At 42.9% G+C, this 26,788-nt stretch overlaps 1 protein-coding gene across 8 annotated transcripts in view; it reads left to right on the plus strand.

Moving 5' to 3' along the window:
* Positions 1-26,788, plus strand: part of Mybpc1 (myosin binding protein C1) — a 77,678-nt gene that overhangs the window by 20,264 nt on the left and 30,626 nt on the right. For 3 of the 8 annotated variants that reach the window (XM_075954748.1, XM_075954741.1, XM_075954743.1), the window contains exons 3-13: positions 648-689; positions 8,622-8,660; positions 9,165-9,200; positions 10,747-10,860; positions 12,620-12,768; positions 13,532-13,649; positions 15,373-15,424; positions 17,262-17,318; positions 22,866-23,032; positions 24,055-24,187; positions 26,113-26,237. In XM_075954748.1, the coding sequence (XP_075810863.1) occupies positions 648-689; positions 8,622-8,660; positions 9,165-9,200; positions 10,747-10,860; positions 12,620-12,768; positions 13,532-13,649; positions 15,373-15,424; positions 17,262-17,318; positions 22,866-23,032; positions 24,055-24,187; positions 26,113-26,237 (1,032 nt within the window). The remainder of the gene's footprint in view (positions 1-647; positions 690-8,621; positions 8,661-9,164; positions 9,201-10,746; positions 10,861-12,619; positions 12,769-13,531; positions 13,650-15,372; positions 15,425-17,261; positions 17,319-22,865; positions 23,033-24,054; positions 24,188-26,112; positions 26,238-26,788) is intronic. The other 5 variants (XM_075954744.1, XM_075954745.1, XM_075954746.1 and 2 more) reach the window with 5 other exon arrangements.

Below are 26,788 nucleotides of genomic sequence, written 5' to 3' on the forward strand. Positions count from 1 at the left end.
ATACAACATGGTAAAGGTAGGTGGATTTTTTTTTTCTTTCTTTCTCTTGTTCTTTCTTCTTATCTTCCTTTATTTTATTTTTGGTTTGTTTATTGAGAGTTTCTCTGTGTAGTCCTAGTAGCCCTGAAGCTTGATATATAAAGCAGGCTGTCTGTAAATTCCCAGACCCTCTGCCTCCCGAGTGCTGGGATGAAAAGAGTGTGCCAAAGCCAATCGGCGGTGGTGCACACCTTTAATCCCAGCACTTGGGAGGCAGAGACAGACAAATCTCTGTAACTTCAAGGCCAACCTGGTCTACAGAGTGAGTTCCAGGACAGGCTCCAAAGCTCCAGAGAAACCCTGTCTCAAAAAACAAAAAACAAACAAACAAAAAGAATGTGCCACCATACCCAGCCCTGTGTTAACTGTATTTTAACAAAATGTGTATTGCATGTTTTTAGATATACTTTTTAAACAATCACATTTATTAACTGCTTTGATTAAAGGTTAAAGCGACTCTAAACTATACTCCCCAAATTCCTGATTAATATGCAGATAATGAGTTTGTAGCGTCATTAACATCATCTGTTTCCTTCCTCTCCCTCTGCTCACCGCCCAATAAAGTGCTGTAAGACACTTGTAAAAATGTGCTTGTACTTTCCACACAGAACCAAATAAAGAGAAAGAGGCGGGAACTACGCCAGCAAAAGGTGAGTTGGAGGGAGGGAAACGAGACTGAGTTCAACAGGGTCAGGACAGGAACCAGTCTGGAGTGGGTGAGCTGGCTGGGTTTCAGGCCCACGGAGGAAGCTGAGTAAAGTTGTTTGATCTAGTTTGCTTCAGCTGGGAAAATCAGCTGACTTATCCAGAGGTTTCAAAAATTTGCCAGTTTTGACTTGTTACGTAACTCACGGTACCTCAGAGGACACAGTCTGTAGACCCATGAAGACCAGCCCCTCACGGTAACACAGAGGACATAGTCTGTAGACCCATGAAGACCAGCCCCTCACGGTACCTCAGAGGACACAATCTGTAGACCCATGAAGACCAGCCCCTCACAGTAACACAGAGGACACAGTCTGTAGACCCATGAAGACCAGCCCCTCACGGTAACACAGAGGACACAGTCTGTAGACCCATGAAGACCAGCCCCTCACAGTAACACAGAGGACACAGTCTGTAGACCCATGAAGACCAGCCCCTCACGGTAACACAGAGGACACAGTCTGTAGACCCATGAAGACCAGCCCCTCACGGTACCTCAGAGGACACAGTCTGTAGACCCATGAAGACCAGCCCCTCACAGTAACACAGAGGACACAGTCTGTAGACCCATGAAGACCAGCCCCTCACGGTACCTCAGAGGACACAATCTGTAGACCCATGAAGACCAGCCCCTCACAGTAACACAGAGGACACAGTCTGTAGACCCATGAAGACCAGCCCCTCACAGTAACACAGAGGACACAGTCTGTAGACCCATGAAGACCAGCCCCTCACAGTAACACAGAGGACACAGTCTGTAGACCCATGAAGACCAGCCCCTCACAGTAACACAGAGGACACAGTCTGTAGACCCATGAAGACCAGCCCCTCACAGTACCTCAGAGGACACAGTCTGTGGATACACTGATTTGTAGACACTGACATTATACATTAGGCAGACATCATGCAGCCGCTTACTGAATTGGACACTCACTCACTGGTGTAATATTGACTTATGTTTTGCACTTGGGAGAAATACTACAGTTTTGGGAAAGATGTAATCATTATTGTGTGTGTCTCCATGGTTGAAGGTGTTGTCATCACTGCCCATCTCTTCTTAGGCTAAGGTAGGAGCCTTGGCCTGAAAGGAAAGGTTTTCATGGAAGCTGACGGACAGCGTTGTCTTACACGTTTACATTTTTACACTAACATTTATTTGAGTCATGAATCATCTAGTTTAAATTTCAGAGTAATTATTTTCTTATTGCAATAAGAACATGCTTTTCATTCCTGGACACAGCTCAAAGCACGTTAATTTTCTATTTGTTCCTTGTATGTCTTATATGATTTCCTAATTCCTGTGCTACTGTCTCCTACACACCATTAAAACCTTTATTTTTGTCCTTCCGTATACTGGACTTTCCTCAGATAACGTGGACTTACTCTCTTGTAAATGAAGGCACGGTGTTAGCATATTACACTTTGTCCTGACCTTCAGGAGTGCCCGTGGACAGTACCGCGGATGCTAATCCTGGCTACGTGGCCATCGTTCAAGGCTATTTTCTTACAGAATGCAGACAGTGCAAACGCCTAAACTTCTTTCCATGATACGGGTTCAAGGAGGCTTGAACATCCTGGCCGCGGTCATTGTAACATTATTCTCAACAAGACCAGTGGGGTATAATACCTCTGCTTCCAAGTTTGGAAAGGGGCTTGATCTGACCTGCGGGGCTTAACCAACAGGACAGGTGATGTAATCCCAGAAGGCAAGCTGTCATGCTTTCTACAAAGCCCGGGCTCGACCCTCAGTCTGCAAAGGTCATTCTACTCCATTCCTATGCTTAAGTTTTCTAGAAACTAAAGCAGCCAATCGCCAATACTTCCTTATAGAAAACAAGTGTGATGACAGAAATAAGACCAAGGGATGGGATCCCCTAAAATTAGTAGCTTTTCTCCCCTCTTCTATTTGTAGACACAGCTACGTACAGTCACATGCCTGGGTTCAGAACCTGCTGGGCATGTTGGTTTTCTACAGTCTCATGCCTGGGTTCAGAACCTGCTGGGCATGTTGGTTTTCTACAGTCACATGCCTGGGTTCAGAACCTGCTGGGCATGTTGGTTTTCTACAGTCGCATGCCTGGGTTCAGAACCTGCTGGGCATGTTGGTTTTCTACAGTCGCATGCCTGGGTTCAGAACCTGCTGGGCATGTTGGTTTTCTACAGTCGCATGCCTGGGTTCAGAACCTGCTGGGCATGTTGGTTTTCTACAGTCGCATGCCTGGGTTCAGAACCTGCTGGGCATGTTGGTTTTCTACAGTCGCATGCCTGGGTTCAGAACCTGCTGGGCATGTTGGTTTTCTACAGTCGCATGCCTGGGTTCAGAACCTGCTGGGCATGTTGGTTTTCTACATACAGTCGCATGCCTGGGTTCAGAACCTGCTGGGCATGTTGGTTTTCTACATACAGTCGCATGCCTGGGTTCAGAACCTGCTGGGCATATTGGTTTTCTACATACAGTCGCATGCCTGGGTTCAGAACCTGCTGGGCATGTTGGTTTTCTTTGAGTCATTCTTTATACTTGGCAAGCAAGTTGATTTAAGTATAAAAAGTTGATAACCCTATATAAGGAAGCTAGGTAAATGGTTCTATTTTGGTTTCTATTTGTGTAGTCCTTTTCAATGGCCATCCATTCTCATCCAGGACAGGGAGATTTCAAAGAATATAGCTAAGCAAAAAGGTACAATAAGAAAGAATTACTGTGTGGGCTAAATGGTGTTAATGGTCGCCACACTTTCTCCTAGGATTAACTAGAATGTCTTCTTCTGCTCACTCTTTTTTAATTTTTTTTTAACTCTCCGATTCTGGTTCCAGACCTTTGACAGCTTACCCTGGCCATCTGGTTCACTTCCACCTCCCCTTCTTCCCCCTGATTTTTCTTGGACCTATTGTCCCTGTCATTTACGGTTGTCTCCACTTAGTCACGCATTAGTGGCCGACTCCTTTGCTTTTCCATGATCAGGCACGGGGTCTTAGCACCTCATTGGTCTCCTCATCTCATTCCCTCCACCATCTGGCACAGAACCTTACAGGACAACCTTCCAATGAATGCTTGCAGGAGGAATCAACAATTGAATCTCCACGATGATCCGGGTAGTTTTATCCCTACATTCTCCTCACTCGCTGGGCAAGATGCATACTCAGAGTTAGCGAGGGTAGCATAGAACAGCTTGCCCAAAGCCTTTGAATATGACCACACCTGGAAATTAGTTCTGAACTTATCCTGGCATCTTTTACTACTGTGCACTCTAGTCCTCTGTCTAGTTAAACTATCTTCAATAGATAAGCTCTTAGGCTATCACTGTGAACAGTGCGCTGCTGTCCCGGAGAGACGGCCCTATAGGTAAGAGCGCTGACTGCTCTTCCAGGAGGACCCAGGTGAAACACTTAGCACCCGGGTGGCAGCTCAGAGCCATGTGTCACTGCAGGCTCTTCCGTCCTCTGTGACACCGCCCACATGTGGTTCAGGCGTAAAGTCCACACGTTTTAAGAATATTTTTAACTGGATTTACTCTGGGATGACCTCAATATTTTCTGGGGAAAACAAACAAACCTCGCTTTTGTAGCCAAGGAGAGTTATTTGGTTCAGGTATCAAGCTCGTAATTAGGGTGTTGGCTATATCTGCCAACTTCTTCAGACACGTTAGGAGCTTCAGCGTCATTCATGGGCATGCACACACAATCCTCGCACCTGAGGAGCTGAGGCAGCAAGAATGAGTTTGAAGCCAGCCAAGGCTACAAAGCAAGACCCTATTTAAAAAAAAAAATTCTTTTTTTAGTACCCTGTTAGTTCAATGTGTGTGTGTGTGTTTACATATATATGTGTGTATATTTACACATATATGTATAGACATGTATCTATATATGTGTATATATGTACACCTATATGTGTAAATATATTTATTGCACATATGCATGTGTGTGATAGGCTTAGTTGAAAGAATTACTGTGCCTTTTGGTTGTTTTTTTTTTTTCAGAGAAATAATTGCTTTTTGTGGTTGCTGCAAGGAAAATAAAACCTTATTTACTCTTCCCAGGGTTTCGCATCACCACATAAACCATCTCACATGAAACCACGCACGCTTCTCAAATGTCTCACAGGACCTAAGCTGGAGTCTCCTCCTCCTGACCCGGCTGTGGCCGGCAGACGAGGAAGTACATCAGCAGACCTTCCGACCTGTCTTTAAAGAGTCATTAACTCATTTTCTTCACTTAGGTCCCTTTGTCCCTGCAGTGATGCTATCCGGAGCTTGTTACTCGCACACTTAAACGAGTTTCAGCGTTTGCCTTTAGCTGCCAATCAATCTGTCACCCGCTGAGATGCTTCTTGCAGACTTTTCCTTTTCTTCTGCTGTGTGTTCTAGTGTCCCTGCTTTAAAGTAATGAACTTAGCTGAAAATTCACATCATTGTATTTTCCAGTTCTGAGACAGCGCTAGAAGATAGAACGTTGGATTAACAGGTTCAGAGGAGAGGAAGAAACTCATTAAATATACATATTTGAAATAAAATGAATATTGATTTTTGTAAACATCAAAACATGAAGGCATGTGTCATTTTAAAAAGTGTTAAGTTAATAAAAATGACACAAAAATGATGAACTAATGTTAGCTGTTGTTGCTGTCTTCTGATATTTTGTTGTTGCTGTTATGCTTTGGATATTTTAATATTTTTTTTACATGATTGCCCTGCTTGAGATCGTCATTAATTTGCCCAAATCAGACAAGATATTATATCAGTATTTAACTGGTGTTTGCTGTGAACCAGGTATATCTCATATGCTTTTTGTCTCCTTTCTAAAGTCTCAGCATTTTTCTGAGGTTTACATTGCTTAAGTTATTAATCTTTACATTAGCAGGCCAATAAAAACCAGCTATGGGAAAGCCAAGCAGAGTGGTCCTCGTCTTTAATGCCGGCGCGTAGGAGGCAGAGGCAGGTGGATCACTTTGAGTTCAAAGCCAGCCAGGTAGAAATAACTGCATACCCAACAGAGCCTAGAAGGCTGAAAACCCTCCGTACGGGATCTGCGGTGGTTGTGATCAGGGCTCACACGTGACCCAGAGGACTCATGCACCTCACTGAGATTCCAGGCCGTGAATGTGGCTGTATTCTCTCGCTCCTCTGACTTCTTCCCTGAAAACTAAAGATTTTTAGCCATAATTTTCACGGCTATTTTTCCATGGCTTAGAAACAAGATTTGCTGTTGTTTTTATCTAAGTTGTTCTATTACCAATAAAGACTCGGAAGTCAGGTATTGATATTGAGCTGAAAACCCAATAAGATGAAAGAAGCGGCCAGTTGATTTTTTTGCTTTTTTTCATTTTTTATTGATTTTATTAAGCTATACATTTTTCTCTGCTCCCCTCTCTTCCTCTCCCCTCCCCTTCAACCCTCTCCCAAGGTCCCCATGCCCCCAATTTACTCAAGAGATCTTGTCTTTTTCTATTTCCCATTTAGATTAGATCCATGTATGTCTCTCTTAGTGTCTTCATTGTTGTCTAAGTTCTTTGGGATTGTGGTTTGTAGGCTGGTTTTCTTTGCTCTATGTTTAAAAACCACTTATGAGTGAGTACATGTGATAATTGTCTTTCTGGGTCTGAGTTACCTTACTCAGTATGATGTTTTCTAGATCTATCCATTTGCTTGCAAAATTAAAGATGTCTTTTTTTTCCTGCTGTGTGGCACTCCATTGTGTAAATGTACCACATTTTCCTTATCCATTCTTCAGTCAAGGGGCATTTAGGTTGTTTCCGGGTTCTGGCTATGACAAACAAAGCTGCTATGAACATAGTTGAACACATGTCCTTGTGGCACGATTGAGCATCCTTTGGGTATATACCCCAAAGTGGTATCGCTGGGTCTTGAGGATTTTTTCCTAGAGCCGCAGCAAGAGCAGTGTTTCTCCACATGTTCCAGACCAAAAAAAAAAAAAAAAATCCTCCAGGAATCTCTAAGTCCCTCCCTCCTCCTTCCTATGTGCTTCTCTATCCATATTCCTAGCTTTCCTGTCAACTAGTTACTGGCTCTTCCCCCATCCAAGGTTAATTTTATTAACAGTCTCAGAGTTTCACAGGATGACCAAATATCCTGCAACAGTGTGTTTTGCTAAATTGCCCTTCTGTGTAGTTAGAGGATGTAGCCTGCTGCCCGCAGATGCTGTCTCTGAGTGTCTTGTATTCTAGTAATCCCAAATGGAAATGGTAGACTCTTCATCAGCGTTGTAGCCCCTTAGAAGCAGTCATCAGTGTGACACCCATACTACACTGACTATTTTGTCTCTTTACTTTTGAGATTCTTTCTTTCTTTTTTTTTTAAAGATATTAAATGTCACAGAACCTAAAAGGTTCACATAGTTTCCTCCTGGCAACAGAATCTGCCTTTCATGGTAGATAAGAAAAATTTAAACTTTTCTTCTTCTTCTTCACCCAATTCAATTGAATTTAACTAAGCCAGTGTTGGAGAGTTTGAGGTCAGATTTTCAACACCCAAGGTCGATCACAGAGATGAACACCAGCAACCTCAGTTCTCAGGAGACCGCCGAGGCAGGGGGATTTCGAGTTTGAGGCTCATGACTTCCAGGCTGGCTTTCTCCTTCTATTTCAGAAGTAGCTATAGATGTCCATTTTTTGGAATGTTAATGAGTGCTCCAGGAGAGGAGAACTCTAAAGGGAAATGATTTAAGAAGGGCATCCCCTCTAGTCAATTCCTGGTGCACACGAACTCATCAAGGGCGCTGACCTTTGCACCGGTGAACGTGCACACACAACACAATAAAATATAAACATTTGCTTGAGCCTAGCATTTCCTAACCTTCGATCACTAAACATTTCCACTGAACAATCCCGATTTTTGTAACCTGACTTTGAAATAATAACACTGAGGGTCTCTATGCTTCGTGTTTCAATATTTTGTTTGAAGAAGTGGTACAAAACATCCCTGGTTGAACGTAGCGTGAAGTTACTGAAATAATATTTGTTGCAAATATTCAAATAGATCATACGAAAGCCTACCTTTTCCGTAATTTTTAAACTACTTTTACTAAACATGCTATTCACACGGACCTTCTGTATCATATGTGTGAGGCCACATAAGGGTCTATTTTGACAAGTGTAAAATGTGTCTTATTCACTCAAACCTTAGCCTGCATGCTTTGGGAAGGAAGGGTCAGGGTTTCCAGCACTATCTGCTGCCTCTTTAAGCATGCAGAGCACGCACGTTGCTACACAGGTGGGGTCGGGAAGGGGCCCTTCCATGCCTCTGAGCATAAGCCCTCCACCACATATTGTGAAACTCATCAATTTGCATGAGTAAATTTTAAATGATGTAACACTGGAAGTTCCAATACAATCTCGGGAAAATGCTGTAAAGTTCTGACAGTGATTATCGCTGAACTTAACAAAACGAACTAATTCTTAGTCATTTACTCGAGTTCCGGCTTCTTAAATACAGAAGGGAAACTTGGGGGTTAGCTGGGTGGAAATAAGTTCTCACACAGTCTTTGGAAGCTGTGTGTCAGCGTCTCACTGAATGTGGCATATGGATAACTTCCGACACTGATTCCAGCTATGACAAACAAACCTGGAAACCCCCTCCATCATTTTCCCACCGACTTACAGTTACAGAAACTCTGGCACAGTTTCATTTTTTTAAAACTATGTTTTCATTTGAATTACCCAGCGCTCACCAGTATTGTACTTCTGTTCGGTTTGGGGTTTCGCCTGTTCTCTTAAAGTTTGCCTGCAGGTGCAAGGTCTCCTACGGCTTCACTCAGTGGCTGAAAAGGCTGTGAAGCCTCTCTCCTCTTTTCCAGATCCCTCTCCCCCAGGTCACCCGGATGAAGTTCTTTCTTCCTTGACTTTTTCCTCCTGTTTCTTGTTTCAGAGGAAGATGAGGCCTCTCCGCCGAGTGCCCTGCCTCCAGGTTAGGACCATTCCCTGGCCCAGCTTCTGCCTCCTCATCACTCCATTGTCCCACTGTAGAAGCAAAGAGTCGGGGAAGCGAGAGGGGAATCATTGTCTTAGATGATGATTTCCAAGAGAAACTTCTGAAAAGGAAGATTTCCTAGCCAGGTGTGGTGGTACACACCCACTCTCCCAGTAGTGGGGAGGCTGAAGCAGGAGGACTCTCAAGACCAGGCTATCTTGGGCTACAGAGTAAGTTCAAGGCCAGCCTGAGTTACTTGGTGAGGCGTTGTCTTAAAAAAAGAAAAAAAGGAAAAGAGAAATCCTGGACATGGATGAATTCAGGGATGAAAATGTTTGTCATCCGTTTTCATCTATGTATCCTGCCACTCCCATCCTTATGATTTTCTTCCTTCGTAACAAAAAGAGATAGGGTTGGGGGTACCCCCAAGAAGGTTGTAGTCACCCCACTTCCCTCCTTCCTATGCTTGCCTGCTTCCTCCAAATCATGCTTTCCTTGCAGGTTTGGGTAGTCGGGCCCTGGAGAGAAAAGATTCAGGTGAGCGAATGCATCGGGACCCCAAGCTTCACAGCACTAATGACTGTCTCCTGAAGCCCTGTTCATTCTAATCCTTGTTTTATTTGGTTTGCAGCTTTGACAGCAACCTTTCGTCCCATGTCCCAGTACAAAAAGACTAATGCATTGAGAAACAATTAATTTTGCATGATACAAATGCACACATCCAGGAATCCAGGCACACACACTCCGTAGACTTACTTGCTTTACTTCCTAATATCGTTTTTAACATTCAGCAAACAGAGATCAGTCTCCACTCCTGGGATATGCCCAAGTTATAATTCACATCCGTACATAATCTTAAACACAATTACTAGACACATTTTCAGACACTGTCAGCTGTATCAGCAATTCTGAAGCTGTTTGATCATTCATTCATTCAACATCTGTATGCCGTGGGCCTAACCCGCTCCATCACTCGCTACTTGAGGGCCAATCAGTGGCAAAGGCACTGCGGGCATAGGAATGAACAAAACAATAAAAATTCTTGTCCTCGTACCATCTACGCAAGCGGTGGCCACTCCCGACTATCGTTGACGGCACAGACACAACGTGCACCTGTCACCTAATAACTTGGGAGTTAGGAATGCGCATTCAAGAGAGGACTCGGCTTAGCTTCCTCGCGGGCAGAATTTTACGACTGAGCATGGCTGACACTGGAAAACTAAGATGATTAAACGTGTCCTCTCCTTGTTTTCATGAGCGCTAACAAGTGGAGCTATTGACCCGTGCCTTTTCCCCCAGCGATCAAGGGCGGACAACCGAACTCCGCACTTGGTTCAGAGAGGGCTCGGAGACCATTCCCCCTGCCCCCACCTGCCCCCCTCCTTCACTGCGGTTGACTGCTGATCGGTGTTAACCCTGCACCCCCTTTCAGACTAGGAAATACAGAAGTGCTTCCTTTTCAGCTTGTCTCTCTTTATGGGAAAGCTTCGACCAGTCTTCTCTCTGTTTTTGTTTTTTGTTTCCTTCCTTGCAGGACAATCGCACTATTCCTTACATTTGTACCTGCAGGTCGTGACCCCTTTACCTACCTCTCTGTAGACTTTCCTACTGAACACAGCAAGGAACCTAAAAGTACAGAGCCAGGCTTGGCTCTGTGACCCACACTGGGCAGTTTACCCTCAAAGAGACTCTCCTTTTTAGCTTCTCCCGATTCTGTTGTATGGATTCGGCCCTAGAGTCAGTCTCCTGGAAAGACACCAAGACTTCTGCGTGAATCTCTAATGGCCGCTGTGTAGATGATGGGGAACAGGCAGAACACCAAAACAGTAAACTCACCCCAGAAGCTTCACTGTTGCAGGAATTAGACAATGTCCCTTGGCCCGGCCGTGGAAGATCTGTCCCTGTAAGGATGGAGATCTCTCCCTCCCTTCTGGTGGTGGGTGGGACAAGAGAATCCCATCATTTTGATCTAGGTTTATTAGGTGAGAGCAAGAATCAGTAGGAGGAGAACAGCAAACACAGGTAAGCCAGCCTGTGGAGAACCTGGCCCTGAGATGATCCGTGTCCTCCTTTCTGCTTCCAGAATGGTCTCTGGGCGAGTCACCCGCTGGCGGAGAGGAGCAGGACAAACAGAATGCCAACTCGCAGCTGTCCACCCTGTTTGTTGAAAAGCCTCAGACAGGATCAGTGAAAGTTGGTGAGTATCGACCCAGGAATCCTTCCCCTTTACACAGATCACAAAATGAATCATTTTAAATTGAGATTTTCAGTAGCCACGAAAACATGCATCATATCCATGTCGTTCCACAATATTTTCATTACAGGAGATCTTGTACCCCATTTCTCCGTTCCCTAATCCTGACTTTGTTTCTATGGATCTACCCACCCTGTTTATTTATATAAATGGAATAATTATACAACACACGGTCTGTTGCGTTAGGAGTCTCGTGATCAGCATAACATGTTTGAGGTCCACTCTTGTTGTAGTATCAGTATTTCTTTTTATGAGTGAGCAATGATATATTGTACCCAAATGCTACACCATGGATTTTATAACCCCAAAGATGGGATGATGGTTATTTTAGTAGCTGTTAGTGAACAGGAGTCCAGCGTCGGAACCTGAGAGCCAATTTGGTTGGGTCTAAAAGGTTGGTTCTTCTTCTTGCTAATAGGACAGACTCTTTAGCCTCTTTCCACCTCGGTTTCTTCTTGTGTGAAATGAGAATAAATCATGAGGCCTGCCTGTGAAGTACTCTGACCCAGCTCTGAAGACTGGGGCCTGCTGTCACTGTAAAAGGACTCACCCCATCGGGGGCTTAGGACACTCTCTAGTCTGTACATGTGATAGATAAACTATGTCGTGTGTCGCAGGGGCAGCTGATCAGACAGATGGTTAAGATTTGAAAATAATTATTCAAAAATCTTCATTACATGCTACCTGGTTGTGCTGGATACAGTATACCATATGAATCCATATAAGTTATAGTCTAAAGACAGGACCAGACAAGAAAAGTTAACCAGATAACCACAAAAGCTACATGCCACGAAGGAACTAAACAGAGAGCCAAGACAGAGAGGAACTTTGGGTCTCTGGGGTATTAAGTCAGCGAATTCTCATGATCAGAATCAGACTTGGGTGGTTGACCAGATATTATACAAACAAACACATGCCTAACTATCTCCTAGAGTTTCTTCTTTCAGGTTTAGTGTACAAGTAGAAATGTTGGCTCCTTGTATGTTCTTGTAAGACACTGAGACACTGGGCCAGTGGCCAGACTGCTTCTGATGTCCCCAGGGCCTAATCAGTGACTACATAGACATTTCAAGTCACTTCAAAGAGAGCAGTTTAACATACTCATAGCCCTGTAATTGTAGGCATCCCATCATATTGAATAATAAAGATATATGTTTCTTTTGTGGGTTTTTTTATTCCACATAAATGTAAGTTCACACATAGATATTTCTTTCCACCAATATTTTCATTGCTTTTTTTTCTGATCAGAGTTTCCAAATGGGCTGGGATGTGGTTCAATGGCAGAGTAATTATTTAGAATGCACAAGGCCCCAGGGTTCAGATAAATATATATATATGTATATATTTGTACATATATATTAGCATATTATCTGAATATATGTGTGTATATAACCATATAATATATAATAGTGTATTATATACTATATAAATATATATTACTAAGTAAAAGATATATATAGAGAGATACATACAGAAATACATACACACATACATGCATACACAGAAACTTCCAAAGCAGATCAGATGGACTTCCCTAAGACTTCAAGGATACTTATCACAAAGCAGGGCCCCATCCATTGTGCCATCACGACACGGTAAGCCAGGTTCTATACTGTACAGACCTGCACCGACTCCCTTCTGCAGAAAACAAGACAAACGACAGTTTCTAAATCCCAGGTTAAACCCTTTGTGCTTTTTCTAGGCGCCAACATCACCTTCATTGCCAAAGTCAAGGCGGAAGATCTTCTCCGAAAGCCCACGATCAAATGGTTCAAGGGGAAATGGATGGACCTGGCCAGCAAAGCTGGGAAACACCTGCAGCTGAAGGAGACCTTCGAGAGGCAAACTCGGGTACGGCCTGAGCCCCTGGCTCACCCTCCTGCGGGGAGCAGAAAGCTGCTCCAGACTGCTGCACGTTTATCCTTCCCTAGGGAGTCTGTTCGTCCCAGATAACTGAGACAGTGACATCAAAGAAAGCATCCCCTCCAAGTCCAGCTTGGTGAACCAACGAATCCACTGGGGTTATCTCTAGGGGCCTATATAAGGTGTATTTCTACAGCAGCATGGGGAAATCAGGGGCCACAGCAAGAAAAGCCTCACCCCAGCGTGGGTGTTGGTTCCTGGAAGCTGGATCACCCATCTTCAGTGCAACTTAACTGAGAGCTAGGCCTGAAGATTGTCCTCTCCTTCAGTAATTCTTTACTGTTTGTGTAACCACAGGGAGGGGCCTTGCGAGTCTCCACACTCCCTCCACAAGGGAACGTTAAGAAGGCTTCATCTTGTGATTGTCTCATGCTGGTGATTGGCAGCTAGTCTGGTTCGCAATGGCAACGATCAGATCCAGCCCAGAGGAAATAGCCCACACGACACAAGTTTGTTTTGAGAGATTTTAGTCCCTCTGGGTTATCGTTCCTACGTCTGCCCTCTGTCGCAATTGTCTCGCTGTGTCTAGAAGCCATGGGCACATTCACCCTTCTAGACCGAGACCTAGTGGATATAGATTCCCTTTTCTCCTTACACCAATACTGAGAAATCTGTTCAGTAATTGAAAGGCGAGCACCTGTCTCTGTCACAAAGGTCAGCCCGCAGAATGTCTGGATGCTTTTTGTTGCAGATATACACATTCGAGATGCAGATTATCAAGGCCAAGGAGAACTACGCAGGAAATTACCGGTGTGAGGTCACCTACAAGGACAAATTTGACAGTTGTTCCTTTGATCTCGAAGTGCATGGTAAGAGAACCATCTCACCTGGATAAATGTGGATTTGTACGGGTGGAAAGGGGTTGAGAAGAAATTTATGTAAGGCTATCTATCAGATTTGTGTGATTTAATTTGCGTTTTGCTTTGTTTTTGAGACAGGGTTTCTCTGTGTAGCCTGACTATCCTGAAACTCACTCTGTAGACTAGGCTGACCTCAAACTCACAGAGATGCCTCTGCCTCTGCCTCCATAGTGCTGGCATTAAAGACGTGTGCCACCACCACCTGGCTTGATTTGCTTTTAAGACTCTGTTTTTCTGATTGTGGAGATTCAGTGAGCCCAGTGAACCAGTATTATCTCTTGCTATCATATTCCCTCTGTCTCCTAGAGAATTATATTATTTTTATAATGATTTTATCTGTTGCATGAGGCTGCTTTTCCTCTGAGGGTTGGGAATAAGACTCTAAGGATGGCAGGAAGCAGGGACTGAAGGGAGATGCTCTCTTATAGTAATTAAGTCCCAAAATGGAAATTCCCTGCCCATGCATACATGTATAGCCCAGAGAAAACACAATACGGGTAAATCTTAGGGTACATTGAGGATGGGTGAAATCTCCTCTTTTGTAGGAGTGCAGGTAGAAAGCCAACTTGCCAGCAGCAATCATTACCTTAAGATGAGTTCATCCAAATGTGATATGGCCCACTAAAAATTTTTAAAAGGCCAATATTGTTTTAAACGTAATTATTGACATGGAACGGAATTGAGTCTTAGGAAGCTTTTCTCTGCAACCTGCTGTTTGTTCCGCATCTGGGGTGATGTCATTGTGTCATGTGCCCTGGACCTCAACGTGGGTCCCTCTGGAGCAGGGTAGCCAGGATCACAAAGACTCCACAAACCACTTGAGCGTGTGGGTGAAGGGAGTCAGCTGTGGCTCAATGCACAGGGAAGGGCAGTCATGCCAAAGGGAAACTCCCTTCCTGTACTCAAGCAGTGTTAGGCAAATCAGAGACTATGAGGAGGTGAACCTTGTTCTCACATTAGGGTGAGCTCCTCCAGTAAGCTGTGTAGACGAGCTATGTGTGGTACATGCCTCAGCCACTCAGGAGACAGAGACTGCTACTGAGGCCAGCCTGGTTTATAGAATAAATTTCAGACCAGACAGTGCTACATAATAAAACTCTGTCTCTTAAAAAAGTGAAAATGAAAGAAAGGAAGGGAGGCAGGCAGGCAGGAGAGGAAGAGAGGTGGGGGAGGGAGGGGAGGGGAGGGGAGTGGAGTGGAGCAATGCGGACAGGCTGGAAAGGACATGACGTTCTTATTCCGAGAGATGAAAAGCAGATGTGGAATGGTCATGGTCCCTTCACTGTAAGGATTTTGGTACCCAACAAAGCTGCACTACCCCAGCCAGGCATGTCAAAGAGTCTCCTGGGAAACCTTTTCAGAATTCTGATCTTTGGACTTCCCTCCATGATCTAGCAGTTCAAAATCCCTATCAGGAAATATCAAGTTAATGTGTTTAAAAGTTCTTGTGAACCAGTGGACAGGCAGGTAGAATGACAGTTTGCCTTCGAGGCCTTTCTGCTGGTTCTTCATTTAGAGAATGAGAGAGGCTGCCTCAGGAGCTCATCGCAGGAGGGTAGCCACGTCCCATCTCATGCCTTTCCATCTGGGGAGATCTCCACAGTCCCTGAGAGAACGGCACACAAGACCGCCTTCTTAACCCCACTCACTGTGTTGTTCTTTCTTTCCAAAGAATCCACTGGGACGACTCCAAACATTGACATCAGATCTGCCTTCAAGAGAAGGTAATTTCAAGTGGGAATGCAGAGAGCTTGCGTATTACCTGGAGGTGGGCCATTTCCCCTCTGTGCTCCATATTCCAAAAAGGCACGGCCCATTCCACTGCCGACGAACACATCATATATTTAAAAGTTGCCTTTCTAGATACGCCATGAGCTTAATGCCCAGCCAACCTTATACTGATAATTTCTTAGAGCATTCTTGTTAGAGGGGAGCCTCTGTTTTTGAGGTCTCGTGATTGCCTTAGATTATCCGGATTGGGGAGCGGCTTCGTCCTTAATTGCGTTGTTTTCCACCAAATGCCCAAAAGAGAAGCGGAAAGAACACATCTGATACCACACCAACATAGCCAGAGCTGGAAAGTCTCGTTCTATCTCTTTTCGTGATGTGTGGAGCTACTAAACCATGTGCCCCACCCGAAACACAGATAGCTGCTTAGTAAAGTGAACCCCACGTCCTGTGGGATGGTCCTAAACGAACAGCCGCCGAATCTGCTGTCATTGAGCACGCTGTAGAAAGGAGCGATGTATCCACAGATCATTTTTATTGAGTAAGGAAAGTTGCCCATGAGTATAAAATATGTGATCCCTTTAGCTTACAGCAATGGTTTTTGACTGATTACACAGACACAACTTCTTGGCTAAACTTTCAAGAAATACAATGTTTAGTGACTTTTGAAACATATTATCCAAATCACCAATGATAATTTTTAACTTGAAAAGAAACCTCCAAGTGTCAAATTCCATCACTGCCCCCTCATCTCATACTTAGCAATAAAGCGACCTAAATGTGTGCATGGCACATGTAGGGATATCTTAAGACGGGGGGACAGAAGCTCCCGTTTGTGTTTTGAAAGAATAGACATGTGTTGACCTTAGAAGGTCCCCAGCCACCTGCTCACAGAAAATGTGAGAACGTGTTAGTCGGTTTTCATTTCTTAGGACTTCCATATTAGGCACCCTGTTTTTAAACCCACATACTCTTTTCTTAGAAACTACAAGTAACACCCGTAAAGCTCAGGAGACAAAAATCTCCACTAGAGACTAAGCATGTAAGTAAATCCGTAGTGTTGCTTACACACCAGCGCTGCAGCTTCTACTCGGGGTAGTAGAGAATCAAGACAGCGGCTGCATGCCTGAGTTAAAGATGCATTTCTCTACTAGGGGAACTCCCGAGAAGGTTACTAAGAGTTAATGAGCAACTCAAGATGAAAACTGCACATTTAAAAGGTGCTAACAAGAAAACCAAGGGACTGTGCTGCAAAGAGCCGCAGTCTCTTTAAACCAGAGAGAAATGCATCTTCCAGAAAGCTCTACAGGGACTAGTTCCATTTTTACGCCCTGTTGGTAGCACTTAACCTGATTCATCTATTCGTGGGCATGGAGGTTACCTTTGGACATAAGGCCATGCGTGCACTTACGTGTGTGACTGGCTACACTTTGTCCTTCAAGCCAACCTCTGCCTTCCATGGATAACAGAGATCAGCAAAAGTCCTTTGCTTTTCACACAGGTTCCTTTCCAGAGCCCCCAACCAGCAAAAACAAAGCACTTTGTGTTGCTTGGCTTAAGTGCATTTGTGTTATTAGTTTTAACACAAATCCAAGCAGCTTCACATATGCAATCTACATGGTGTCTTCTGCAGCCATACAGTCGCACAGGTCCTGCGTCTACTTTTCCACAAGTACATGCCCCGAACGCTTCCAATGTCACTTGTGTGAAAAGAAATTTAGCCCTTGCGTGCCAGTACAAAATTGCATATACATCCTGTGTAGAGTGTTCATTCGGGGAAGCTCATTGTTCTCTGCATTAAACCCAGATTTGCTTTTCTTTTGTCAATGACAGTGGAGAAGGTCAAGAAGATGCAGGGGAACTTGACTTTAGTGGTCTCCTGAAACGTAGGTGAGAACCAAGAGATGCCATGAGGCCTGGATCTTTTAGATCCACCCGGAGAAGTCAAGTTAAGCTGAATGCTTTTCAAAGAATTGTCATTTCTTACAATATGTTTTGCTCATAGAACATAACAGCCAACTAAACGAGATCAAGAAGGCAACAGTCACACACTAATCTGTTGAAGGCAGTCGCTGATGCTTCCTAAACTCTCTACTTACATGTTTTATGAGTTTTCATGTATTTTCTTAGTTGAGGGTGAGGAAATTTGATAACTGAGACATAAGATGTAAATGCCTGGAAACAGCCAAGACTACATATGATCCTCTTCTGTGATTGGGTAAATACAACTTTGGTTCTACCTTTGATATTTTGACTGAAAATATCAACTTCACTTTTTTGGTAGTGGTCTTTGCAATAGACAGTCACTCTGATATGCTATTTATGACTCAAATTTAAGACATTGATTTGAAGACATAAAGCGCTAATGATGAAATAGTTTTCCTAAATGTTTTATTATGACACAGTGTTGATTATAAGACACAAACTTATTCCAGAGATGTTTAAAATGACATCCCCAAGATGCATGTTTTAGAAATAATGAAACACAGTAGTAAACAGAGATAAACACATCATAATTCACACTTCAGTCAGCATACCAATCATGCTTCAGGATTTCTGTCCATATATGTACAAGTATAAAATTATATAATAGACTATATTACATACATGTTATTTACACCTAGATAAATTTTTTCAAGACATTTTCTATAGCAGAAAAATCAATAAAAAGAAAGTGTTATTTGCCAGGACTATACTTTATCTAACAAATTTGTGAAGAAACAGTAAACCTTATAACTTAGAATTTTGGCATTAATTTTCATTTAGCATTTCAGATTCATTTTAAAAACAATTTGAGTCCCCTTGGTGATATTAAAGAAATATTAGTACAAGGGCTCCTCAAGAATTGTAAATTCTTGAAAGAAACCAAACTTGTGTTTATTTTCTTAGTTTGGTTGGATGGATTTTTTTCCAGTTAATGGAACGAAGATTTCAATCAGAGCCCTAAACCTTAGGGTTAAAAACAGAAATAGTAATAGGTGTGATTTATTAATTAGTGATAAGTGTTAATCAATACATGTGGCAATATCAAACACATCTGTTTGATATCTCCATCATTCGATTAAGTAATATTAATTATTTCCCAGAGTACATTTAAAGTAATAGTATATGAGGTGTCCTTGAGTGAGCCTCGTTCTCAGGTGAGAACCAAGGTCTGGAGACAATGCATTGTTTACACAAAGTCACACAGGAACAGGTAGGGCAGACACCCGAATCCAAATCTCTCCATTTTTCCTTTCTGGGTCAGTGTCATCCCCGTGACCCCAGGTTACAAACAGAGCTGCAAGTCTGCCCTAGAGGCTAAAACTGTCATTTACAAAGTCCATCACGTCGCAGATGACAAGGGAGTTTCTCTTCCTGCAGCACAGGAGACTCCACTGGAAATATACCAGCCGCTTTCTCTGTAGAACATAAAGCTAGATGACATCCAGGGAAATAAAGCGGGGTCTGACCCCTAGAAAAGGATGAAAAGATATTGATACGAGAGTGAAAGAGACGTAAAGAAGTAAAATAAGATAGTAAAACGGAAATAAATGTTTAATATCAATGATCACACTTTCTTGACAGTGTGGGATTTCTTCCTGTGACTTTGGTGAAAATGTATGTCCCCTCTGAAGTGTGCTTTCCACGTGTGTACTTGTGAGAAGTAAAAGCTAATAGAACTGTAAAAATTCAATTAAATATAAAGACCTGGATCACGGTAGGTAGCAGAACCATGCATTTTGGAAAAATGGAACATTTTCTTTCAGTGCGTTTGTCTTCGCACAAAGACCACACACACACACGTGCATAGATGCACATGTACACACATGCACAAACACTCACACAATACACACACTCACCCACATGAGCACAACCAGGATATGACATGGTAAATTCATATGGATGAAAGGGGAAGAAAAAATATCAGGCTGTTTCTACCAACCATTTGCATGGGGAAGAAAGAGGAATCTTACTATGTAGCTCAAATGACAGGAGAAAAAAGATCTCAGGGAAGAGGGCAGCAACTATGTCTCCAGTTCTCATTTCCTTGCATCCTTAATTAAGGCTTAGCCCCACTGGACTGTTCACATAAGACTGCGTTTGTGTAACATACGGTACTAACCTACCATATAACTGGAGAAGGCGTGTGCTTCCTACTAAACCATGGGTTGCATGTGTTTTCATTGTGGTAATGACACATGGTTCACCCTTTCTACTCCTCCAGAAGTGTGTGGCAAAATCTCTATTGGCATACATGTTGGAACCACTGTCCGGGTAGAGAGAAGTCTCCCTTTGCATATGAAAACCAGCTTATTTCAATATACACTAGATGAATCAAGGCTGATCTTTGGGGCAGTATTTCACTATAGGATTAGACCTTTATATTTACAAGTCTTGTTCTACATAAAATTTCTATAAATGATTTATGGGTCCCTGGGACCAGCGATTTATAGAAATTTTTGCTGTAGATAAAAGCACGGTGGACCCTCTACGGGTCTAGCGCAATCATGCAGAGGAATCTAAAAATCTAGATCTCTCCCCTCTCTGGACTTCAGTTAGCCACACAGACTCAGTGAGCAGCCACCATGGTACATAAAGGTGGGTTCCAGGAGGGTTGACAGTGCAGAACAGAGCTGTGACCTCACAGCCCAGCACAAGATAAATGCTTCTGTTTAAACTCGGGGCCTCACTGAAGTGACAGGAAAAGAAGAAAAAAGATAATTGAGGTTCACATACAGTTTGATAAGGAACACGCCGGAAAGGCATAGCTCATCATATATATGTCAACAGAAGATGCGGAGGATGATTGGCTGTGAGTCTCCTCTGGGAAACGGTGAGCATTCTTACTGGCTTCTTCTGGAAGCAAGCGTTCACCTCCTGAGACACCTAGTGTGTCTCGCTTTTTTTTTCTTGTGTCTCTTATAGCAATTTAAATTATAATAAACGTTGGGTGTGTGGCTCAGTTGGTAGAGTATTTATTCATCTGGCATGAACAAGATTGTGGGTTTGATTATCAGCACCAGATGAACTGGCCCTGGTAGTATACACCTGTAATCCTGGCATTCAGGAGGAGGGCACAAGAGGATCAGAAGTTTAAGGTCATCCTTAACTACATCCTAAAGTCAGGGCCAGCCTGGGCTACATAAGTCATCTTAAAAGCAAACAGAAAACAGAATAAAGTATATAGACTTTTATATCTTTAAATATTTCCACCATGTGTAATATGAAATATGTAAATTGAAATAGGTATGACATAATTCTTCTTGATTAAAATACCAGAGGTAACAAAATCTCCAGATTTAACATGATCAAAGTATGAAATAATTCTTAAGTGGCTCTATTTAGGTTGAAATGTAATGAAAATCTTCAGTAGATGAGGGGACACTCCACAGAAAACATGCACACGTGTACCTACACGTTCTAATCGCAATAATCCAAATTTAAAATATTTAGAAAATGAGTTTTTATTCCCTTTAATCATGTGTATCTGTGTCTCTGTGAGTGAGTGCCAGGTGTGTGGGAGGGGAGTGGGGCTGGCCATGGAAGCCAAAACAGGTACCAGGTCCCTCTGGAAGAGTAGGAAGGTGTCTTAATGACCCCACCCTCTCTACAGCTCCCAGTGTAAAACACTGAAAGACAGATGGAAAAGGAAGACCGCGTTCAGGCTGCAGGCTTAGTGAATCTGGAAAATAATTAGCAATGTTCCCACCATATTTTCAGTGTAATCTCTCCAATTAGTGACCAATTTTCTATAAAACCACTTTCAAACCAGTGCTGTTCACAACAAGAATCCCTGTAACTTTTAAAACTTATAAAAAGCTGGTTAACCTTAAACAAAATAACCAGGACTATTTAGCCAGAGGAGAAAATCAGTTTAAATTATGTCTTTCATTTATACTAAACTCATTCACTAAAAAAGTTTATGTGTAAGTTTTAGCTTCATTTTGTGAGTTTGAAGTAAGGGCAAGACATATATTTTAATCTCTCTTTTTTCTTTCTTTCTTTTTTTGAGACAGGACCTTACTTGTATCACAGCTTAGCCTGTGATGACCAGGCTGGCCTCAAACTCACCAAGCCCCGCCTGCCCCTGCCTCCCTAGTGCTGGCACATATAACATATGACACATGGAGTTCATGGCTGCGCCGCCAGCGGTGTCGTCATTATAAGGGCGGTGTCGTCATGTACTTCTTCATGAGTTCCAAACGTGCTTTGTCCGTGATCAGGATGTGGGGTCAGAGTACCCAGTTACTTGTTCATGGATCTTAAGCCATTTCTTTGACAGCTCACCAGTAAGCTGTCTATAACCCAAGCCCATTCTCACTCTTACAAATTCAAGATGATGTGTTAAGATGAGGTGCGACAGAATTTTTTTTTTTGCCTTATTGTTCTTTTTCCTCTCAGCTTAGAAAAACAATTTTCTTTTAAAATGCATCTTAAAAAAGCATGGGATAAAACCGGACTCACTGAACATAGCGGACAATGAGGACTGCTGAGAAGTCAAGAACAATGGCACTGGGTTTTGATCCTACTGCACGTACTGGCTTTGTGGGAACCTAGGCTGTTTAGATGTTCACCTTACTAGACCTGGAAGGAGGTGGGAGGTCCTTGGACTCCCCACAGGGCAGGGAACCCGGTCTTCTGGTCTGCTCTTCCGGCTGATGAGAGAGGGGGAGTTGATTGGGGGAAGGGGAGGGATATGGGAGGCGGTGGCGGGGAAGAGACCGAAATCTTTAATAAATAAATAAATAATAAAAAAAATAGGAAAAAATTATGACAGGCAAAAGATAAATGATGAACTAGAGAGATATATTTGCAATTTGTATTGCAATAATACTTGCACCAATTGATTCTACAAAATATTTACACATCTGCAATGTATCATGCAATACTTCTCATTAAAACACTGCTTTCAAATGGAAAACTAAAAAAAATGCATCTTAATACACACTAATACGAAGAACAAGGAAAAACCCTTTATGATTTTTTCAATTTTTTAATGTAAAAAAATAATAAAATAATGCACATGTTTATTAACATGACAAAAACAAAGTCTGCACGAATCCACAGGTTTGAAATACTGTCTGGATTATGTTTACATTAATACATGTAGAAAGGGATTTTTTCACTCACAGACCAATTTAAAATATTAATTCTTCATCTGCTTTTCAAACTGAATCCACTACTCGCATGTGGGGTGAGATCTATTTTTAAGTTTTTCCAAGTCTCACCTTCCATTGCTTCTCGGCCTTTTGGCCAAGATTAAATGCGATCAGACTTAAAAATTGAAAGGAAAAATATCTCAGGATTTGTTCTGACATCTCTACCAGCCTCCATTTGTGTTTTGAAGTTGAAAAAGTAAAGTTCAAAGCGTACATATTTGACCCCGAGCATCAACGAGGGGGATCTTTGGGGGCAGGACAGGTTCTAACCTAGGCAACCATTCTTGCGGGCTAGGGAGGTGAAACAGCAGGAGGAAGAGCCGGAGATAGATGTGTGGGAGCTGCTGAAGAATGCCAACCCCAACGAGTACGAGAAGATCGCTTTCCAGTATGGCATCACTGACCTGCGTGGCATGCTCAAGCGGCTCAAGCGCATGCGCAGGGTGGAGAAGAAGAGCGCAGGTGAGCACACGGGGTCTGTGGCCTAGAACTGTGTCCTGTCGGTCTCGGCTTTCCGGGCCTGCGGAGGTTCAGGGTTCTTTCAGTTCACTTTGGCTTCAGGTGGAGGAGTGCCTTGGTAGTGGTGTGGCTCCTCGTGGCTTATGGTCCGCACCTTTGCAGTACCACGGATGCCACACAAGGTAGCAGAAGACACCCCGTGGCCTCCAGGAACCTCTCTGAGGTCCCCATTTATTCAGGTTCATCTCTCCCTCCCTCTGCAGCTCTTGATTCTTCCTCAGAGTTCGCCCCTCACATCCAGTAAGGTTTCCCGGGAGGGTTTACTCGGCTATGATTCGAGACATGAAGTTGGGACGGAGAAGGCATACATTTCAAGTTGGCACTATAGCCTCCAGTTTTTCTGCTCTGGATCTTTGTCAGGTTCTAGTTGTGGAATATTGTTTCCCTTCATGTTCAGATGACCGACCCTACATAGAACCTCAACGACTCCTTTTGAAAGGCTGGCCTTTCTAAACGCTGAGTTCTAAATCCATGTGCTAGGTAACCAGTTGGAAATCTAATAGTCGTTTTTATCTTTTGAAAATAAGGGAAAGTGAGCCAGCATAGGCCAGTGAGGTGGCTCAGCTTGTAATGATGTTTGCTGCCAAATCTAACCACTTTAACCAGGAACGCACGTGGGAGGTGAGAACAGACTCCTCACTGCGTCTTCTGACACCAACTTCTGCATATGCATGCAGGCACACACAAAGTAAACTAATGCAATTTAAAATTAGTAGTAGCGCTATTTTTCTCTGATGCTTTTTAAAAAAACACATGAATTCTCTTTCAATTTTAAACCATCCTATTGTATACATGCTAGCATAACTCTGGAATACAAGGGGTAATGGGACAGCTTCCAGCTTTATTCTTCCCTGAGACTTTTTAAAAACATGTTCTTAGATTTTCCATGGACACATTAACTATTTAAATTGATTCCCTGCGTGCATGCACGGTCATTTTGTTTGTTTGTTCGTTTCTATCTACAGCTTTTGCAAAAATTCTCGATCCTGCCTATCAGGTGGATAAGGGAGGCAGAGTGAGGTTTGTGGTTGAGCTGGCAGATCCAAAGCTGGAGGTGAAGTGGTTTAAAAACGGTCAGGAAATTCGACCCAGCACCAAGTAAGTGGGCTTCAAAGGACTCGATGAAAATATAAATGAACAGCAGTTTGGCTTAACTTTTAGAGACTGAGGGAATCTTTGAAGCGTCTGTTTTTCTATATGTTCTATAATGTAAAATTGTACAGAAGGAGAGGAGTCACTTTTCATGGAGTTTCGAGTTCTGAAAGTCATGGCACTATGTAAAATAAACTCTCATGTTTTCTGAGGCTATTTCAAGCAAGTCACAATTATTTTGTGTCACTACACATTAAATGTCATTATCTAACTTCTCTCTATAATGAAACTTAGAAATATTTGAAACATACAGTTGAGCTGCCAGATGAAAACTGCATCTCATAACCAGAAAGTTTGGGGTTTGGGGTTCTTTTTTTCCCCCCAAAATAACGTGAGTATTTGATAGTGGTCAAACACCTTCTATTTGGGTGCTGCCGGGAGTAGCCACAGCACTATCTTAACAGAACAATGTGATGTTAAAGTAATAAAACTCAGGCCAGATGGTGTTGGCGCACACCTTTAATCCCAGCACTCGGGAGGCAGAGGCAGGCGGATCTTTGTGAGTTTGAGGCCAGCCTGGTCTACAAGAGCTAGTTCCAGGACAGGCTCCAAAGCTACAGAGAAACCCTGTCTTGAAAAACAAAACAAAACAAAAAGATGATGAAACTCGGGCCTAAGCCCCTGTTTTATTATGTGTCAACCCTCTTCCAGGGAAGGACTAGTCGAACTGATCTCTGATGGTATCGCTAGTCTGCCATGAAACCACTTCATAGCGATCTTCCTCAGCCTGGGAGATTTTCAGCCTTTCCGTATTGCTTTAATAAGTGCCTCATGTACATCGACACAGACTTTAATCCCAGAAACCTGTCACTTCTGAAGTACAAGGACATGGTTTCCAGCTTCTCCGTGGGCTCATGCCTAACAGAATGACTTTGAGATAATATTTATACCCGGTGCAAAAGTCTCTTGAAAACAGCCTCGATTCACCCAGAAGTGGTTTTTCTAGATCAGCGTTACTAGAAAATATTGATATGTTTTGTTATTGAGGTCTTCAATTTGAGATATTTCCTCACTTTGGCTTTTTGATCAGCTATAGAATAAGCTTGTGTGCTCCTCCATAGTCAACATAATCGATTAGAGTGTTTTCTCTTCCTGACTTCTAGTGTTCTGTTCCTGAACTTTCTTTTGAAAATGGATTTGATGTGTATTGGTGTTTTCCCTCACGTGTATGTCCATGTACCATTTGTGTCTGTGGGGGCCAGAGGCCGAGTTACACACAGCTGTGAGCTTCCACATGGGCACTGGGAATCAAACCCAGGTCCTCTGGAAGAACAGTCAGTGCTCTTAACTGCTGAGCCATCTCTCCAGCCTGGAAAGTGATTTCTTAGTAACTGTGGTACAAAGGCCCAGGGGTTAAGCTCATTTAAGAAAGTTCATTTGTTGCTGATCTTATCAAGTAAGATAAGCTATTGCTTACATTGTACAATCATTTATCCACCCAACAAAAATATCCTGTGTCTGTGGGCTAAACAATGAACAAGGCAAAGTATCTGCCACTTTTGTAACATACATAATGAATACAGAATCATTTGAAGAATGTACAGAGTTAAAAATCTCACTAACACACTCAACCAACTCTATCTTCCAAAAGTGGGTTATCTGTATGAGAATTTGTTTATATTTGTAATAAAAACATATAAAAGAAGAGAGTAAATTAAATAGTATGTATAAATGCACATATTTTCCATGTATCATAAAAATAGAAAATGAGCTTTTGTTTGACATTAATTGAACATATAAAATACGCTGCACAAATAGAAGATCATAGCTTTATCCTTGATTCTCAAGTATTAACAAATGATAAGCCAAATCTGCCAATAAAGTAAAGAAAATCCAGGTCACAAACCCTGCCTCCCTCCTGTTTGAAACAGATACATCTTTGAACACAAAGGAAACGAGAGAATCATGTTTATTAATAACTGCTCGCTGACAGATGATTCAGAATACTACGTGACAGCTGGGGACGAGAAGTGTTCCACCGAGCTCTTCGTGAGAGGTATAGGGAGAAAAGTCTTCCTGCATTAACCAGGGGCAAGGGTTCTCCTCCCGGGGACACTGATCCGAGCGACAGGCAAGGTGGCTGCTTTAGCCCAGAGCAGAAGCAGTCACTCCTGCAGAAACGTCCAGCTTGCCTGTTCAGTTAGCTCAGTACTGAGGCTCCATTACGTCGGCAGGTGTCCTGGGTCCTAATTCACCCACTGATTTGTTGAAGAGCAGCTGAGGGGAGAGAAAAGCTGCAGTGTGAAACTACCTCGTGCTTTTGACTTAAGCCCAGCACTGCTCAGCTAGATGGATATTTCAGGGTCAGCCTCTGAAACCCACCATCTTGGCCCCTGCGTTGAATACGTTAGGAGGAGGGCATCGCCCACTGATGTCCAAAGAGTAGCATTTACTAACTCTGGTGAAAAGCTGGGGGAGGCAAAGAATGCCAGGTTGACCTTATTTTCTCTCTGAAGCCCTCTAGCTACAGATAACTCTATTCTCTATCCTTGGTCGAGAGCCAGAATCCAAACCTCATTATACTCTCTCCGTCAACTGCCGTATCTA

The sequence above is a fragment of the Microtus pennsylvanicus genome, chromosome 20 (assembly GCF_037038515.1).
Source record: "Microtus pennsylvanicus isolate mMicPen1 chromosome 20, mMicPen1.hap1, whole genome shotgun sequence".
Classification (NCBI taxonomy): domain Eukaryota; kingdom Metazoa; phylum Chordata; class Mammalia; order Rodentia; family Cricetidae; genus Microtus; species Microtus pennsylvanicus.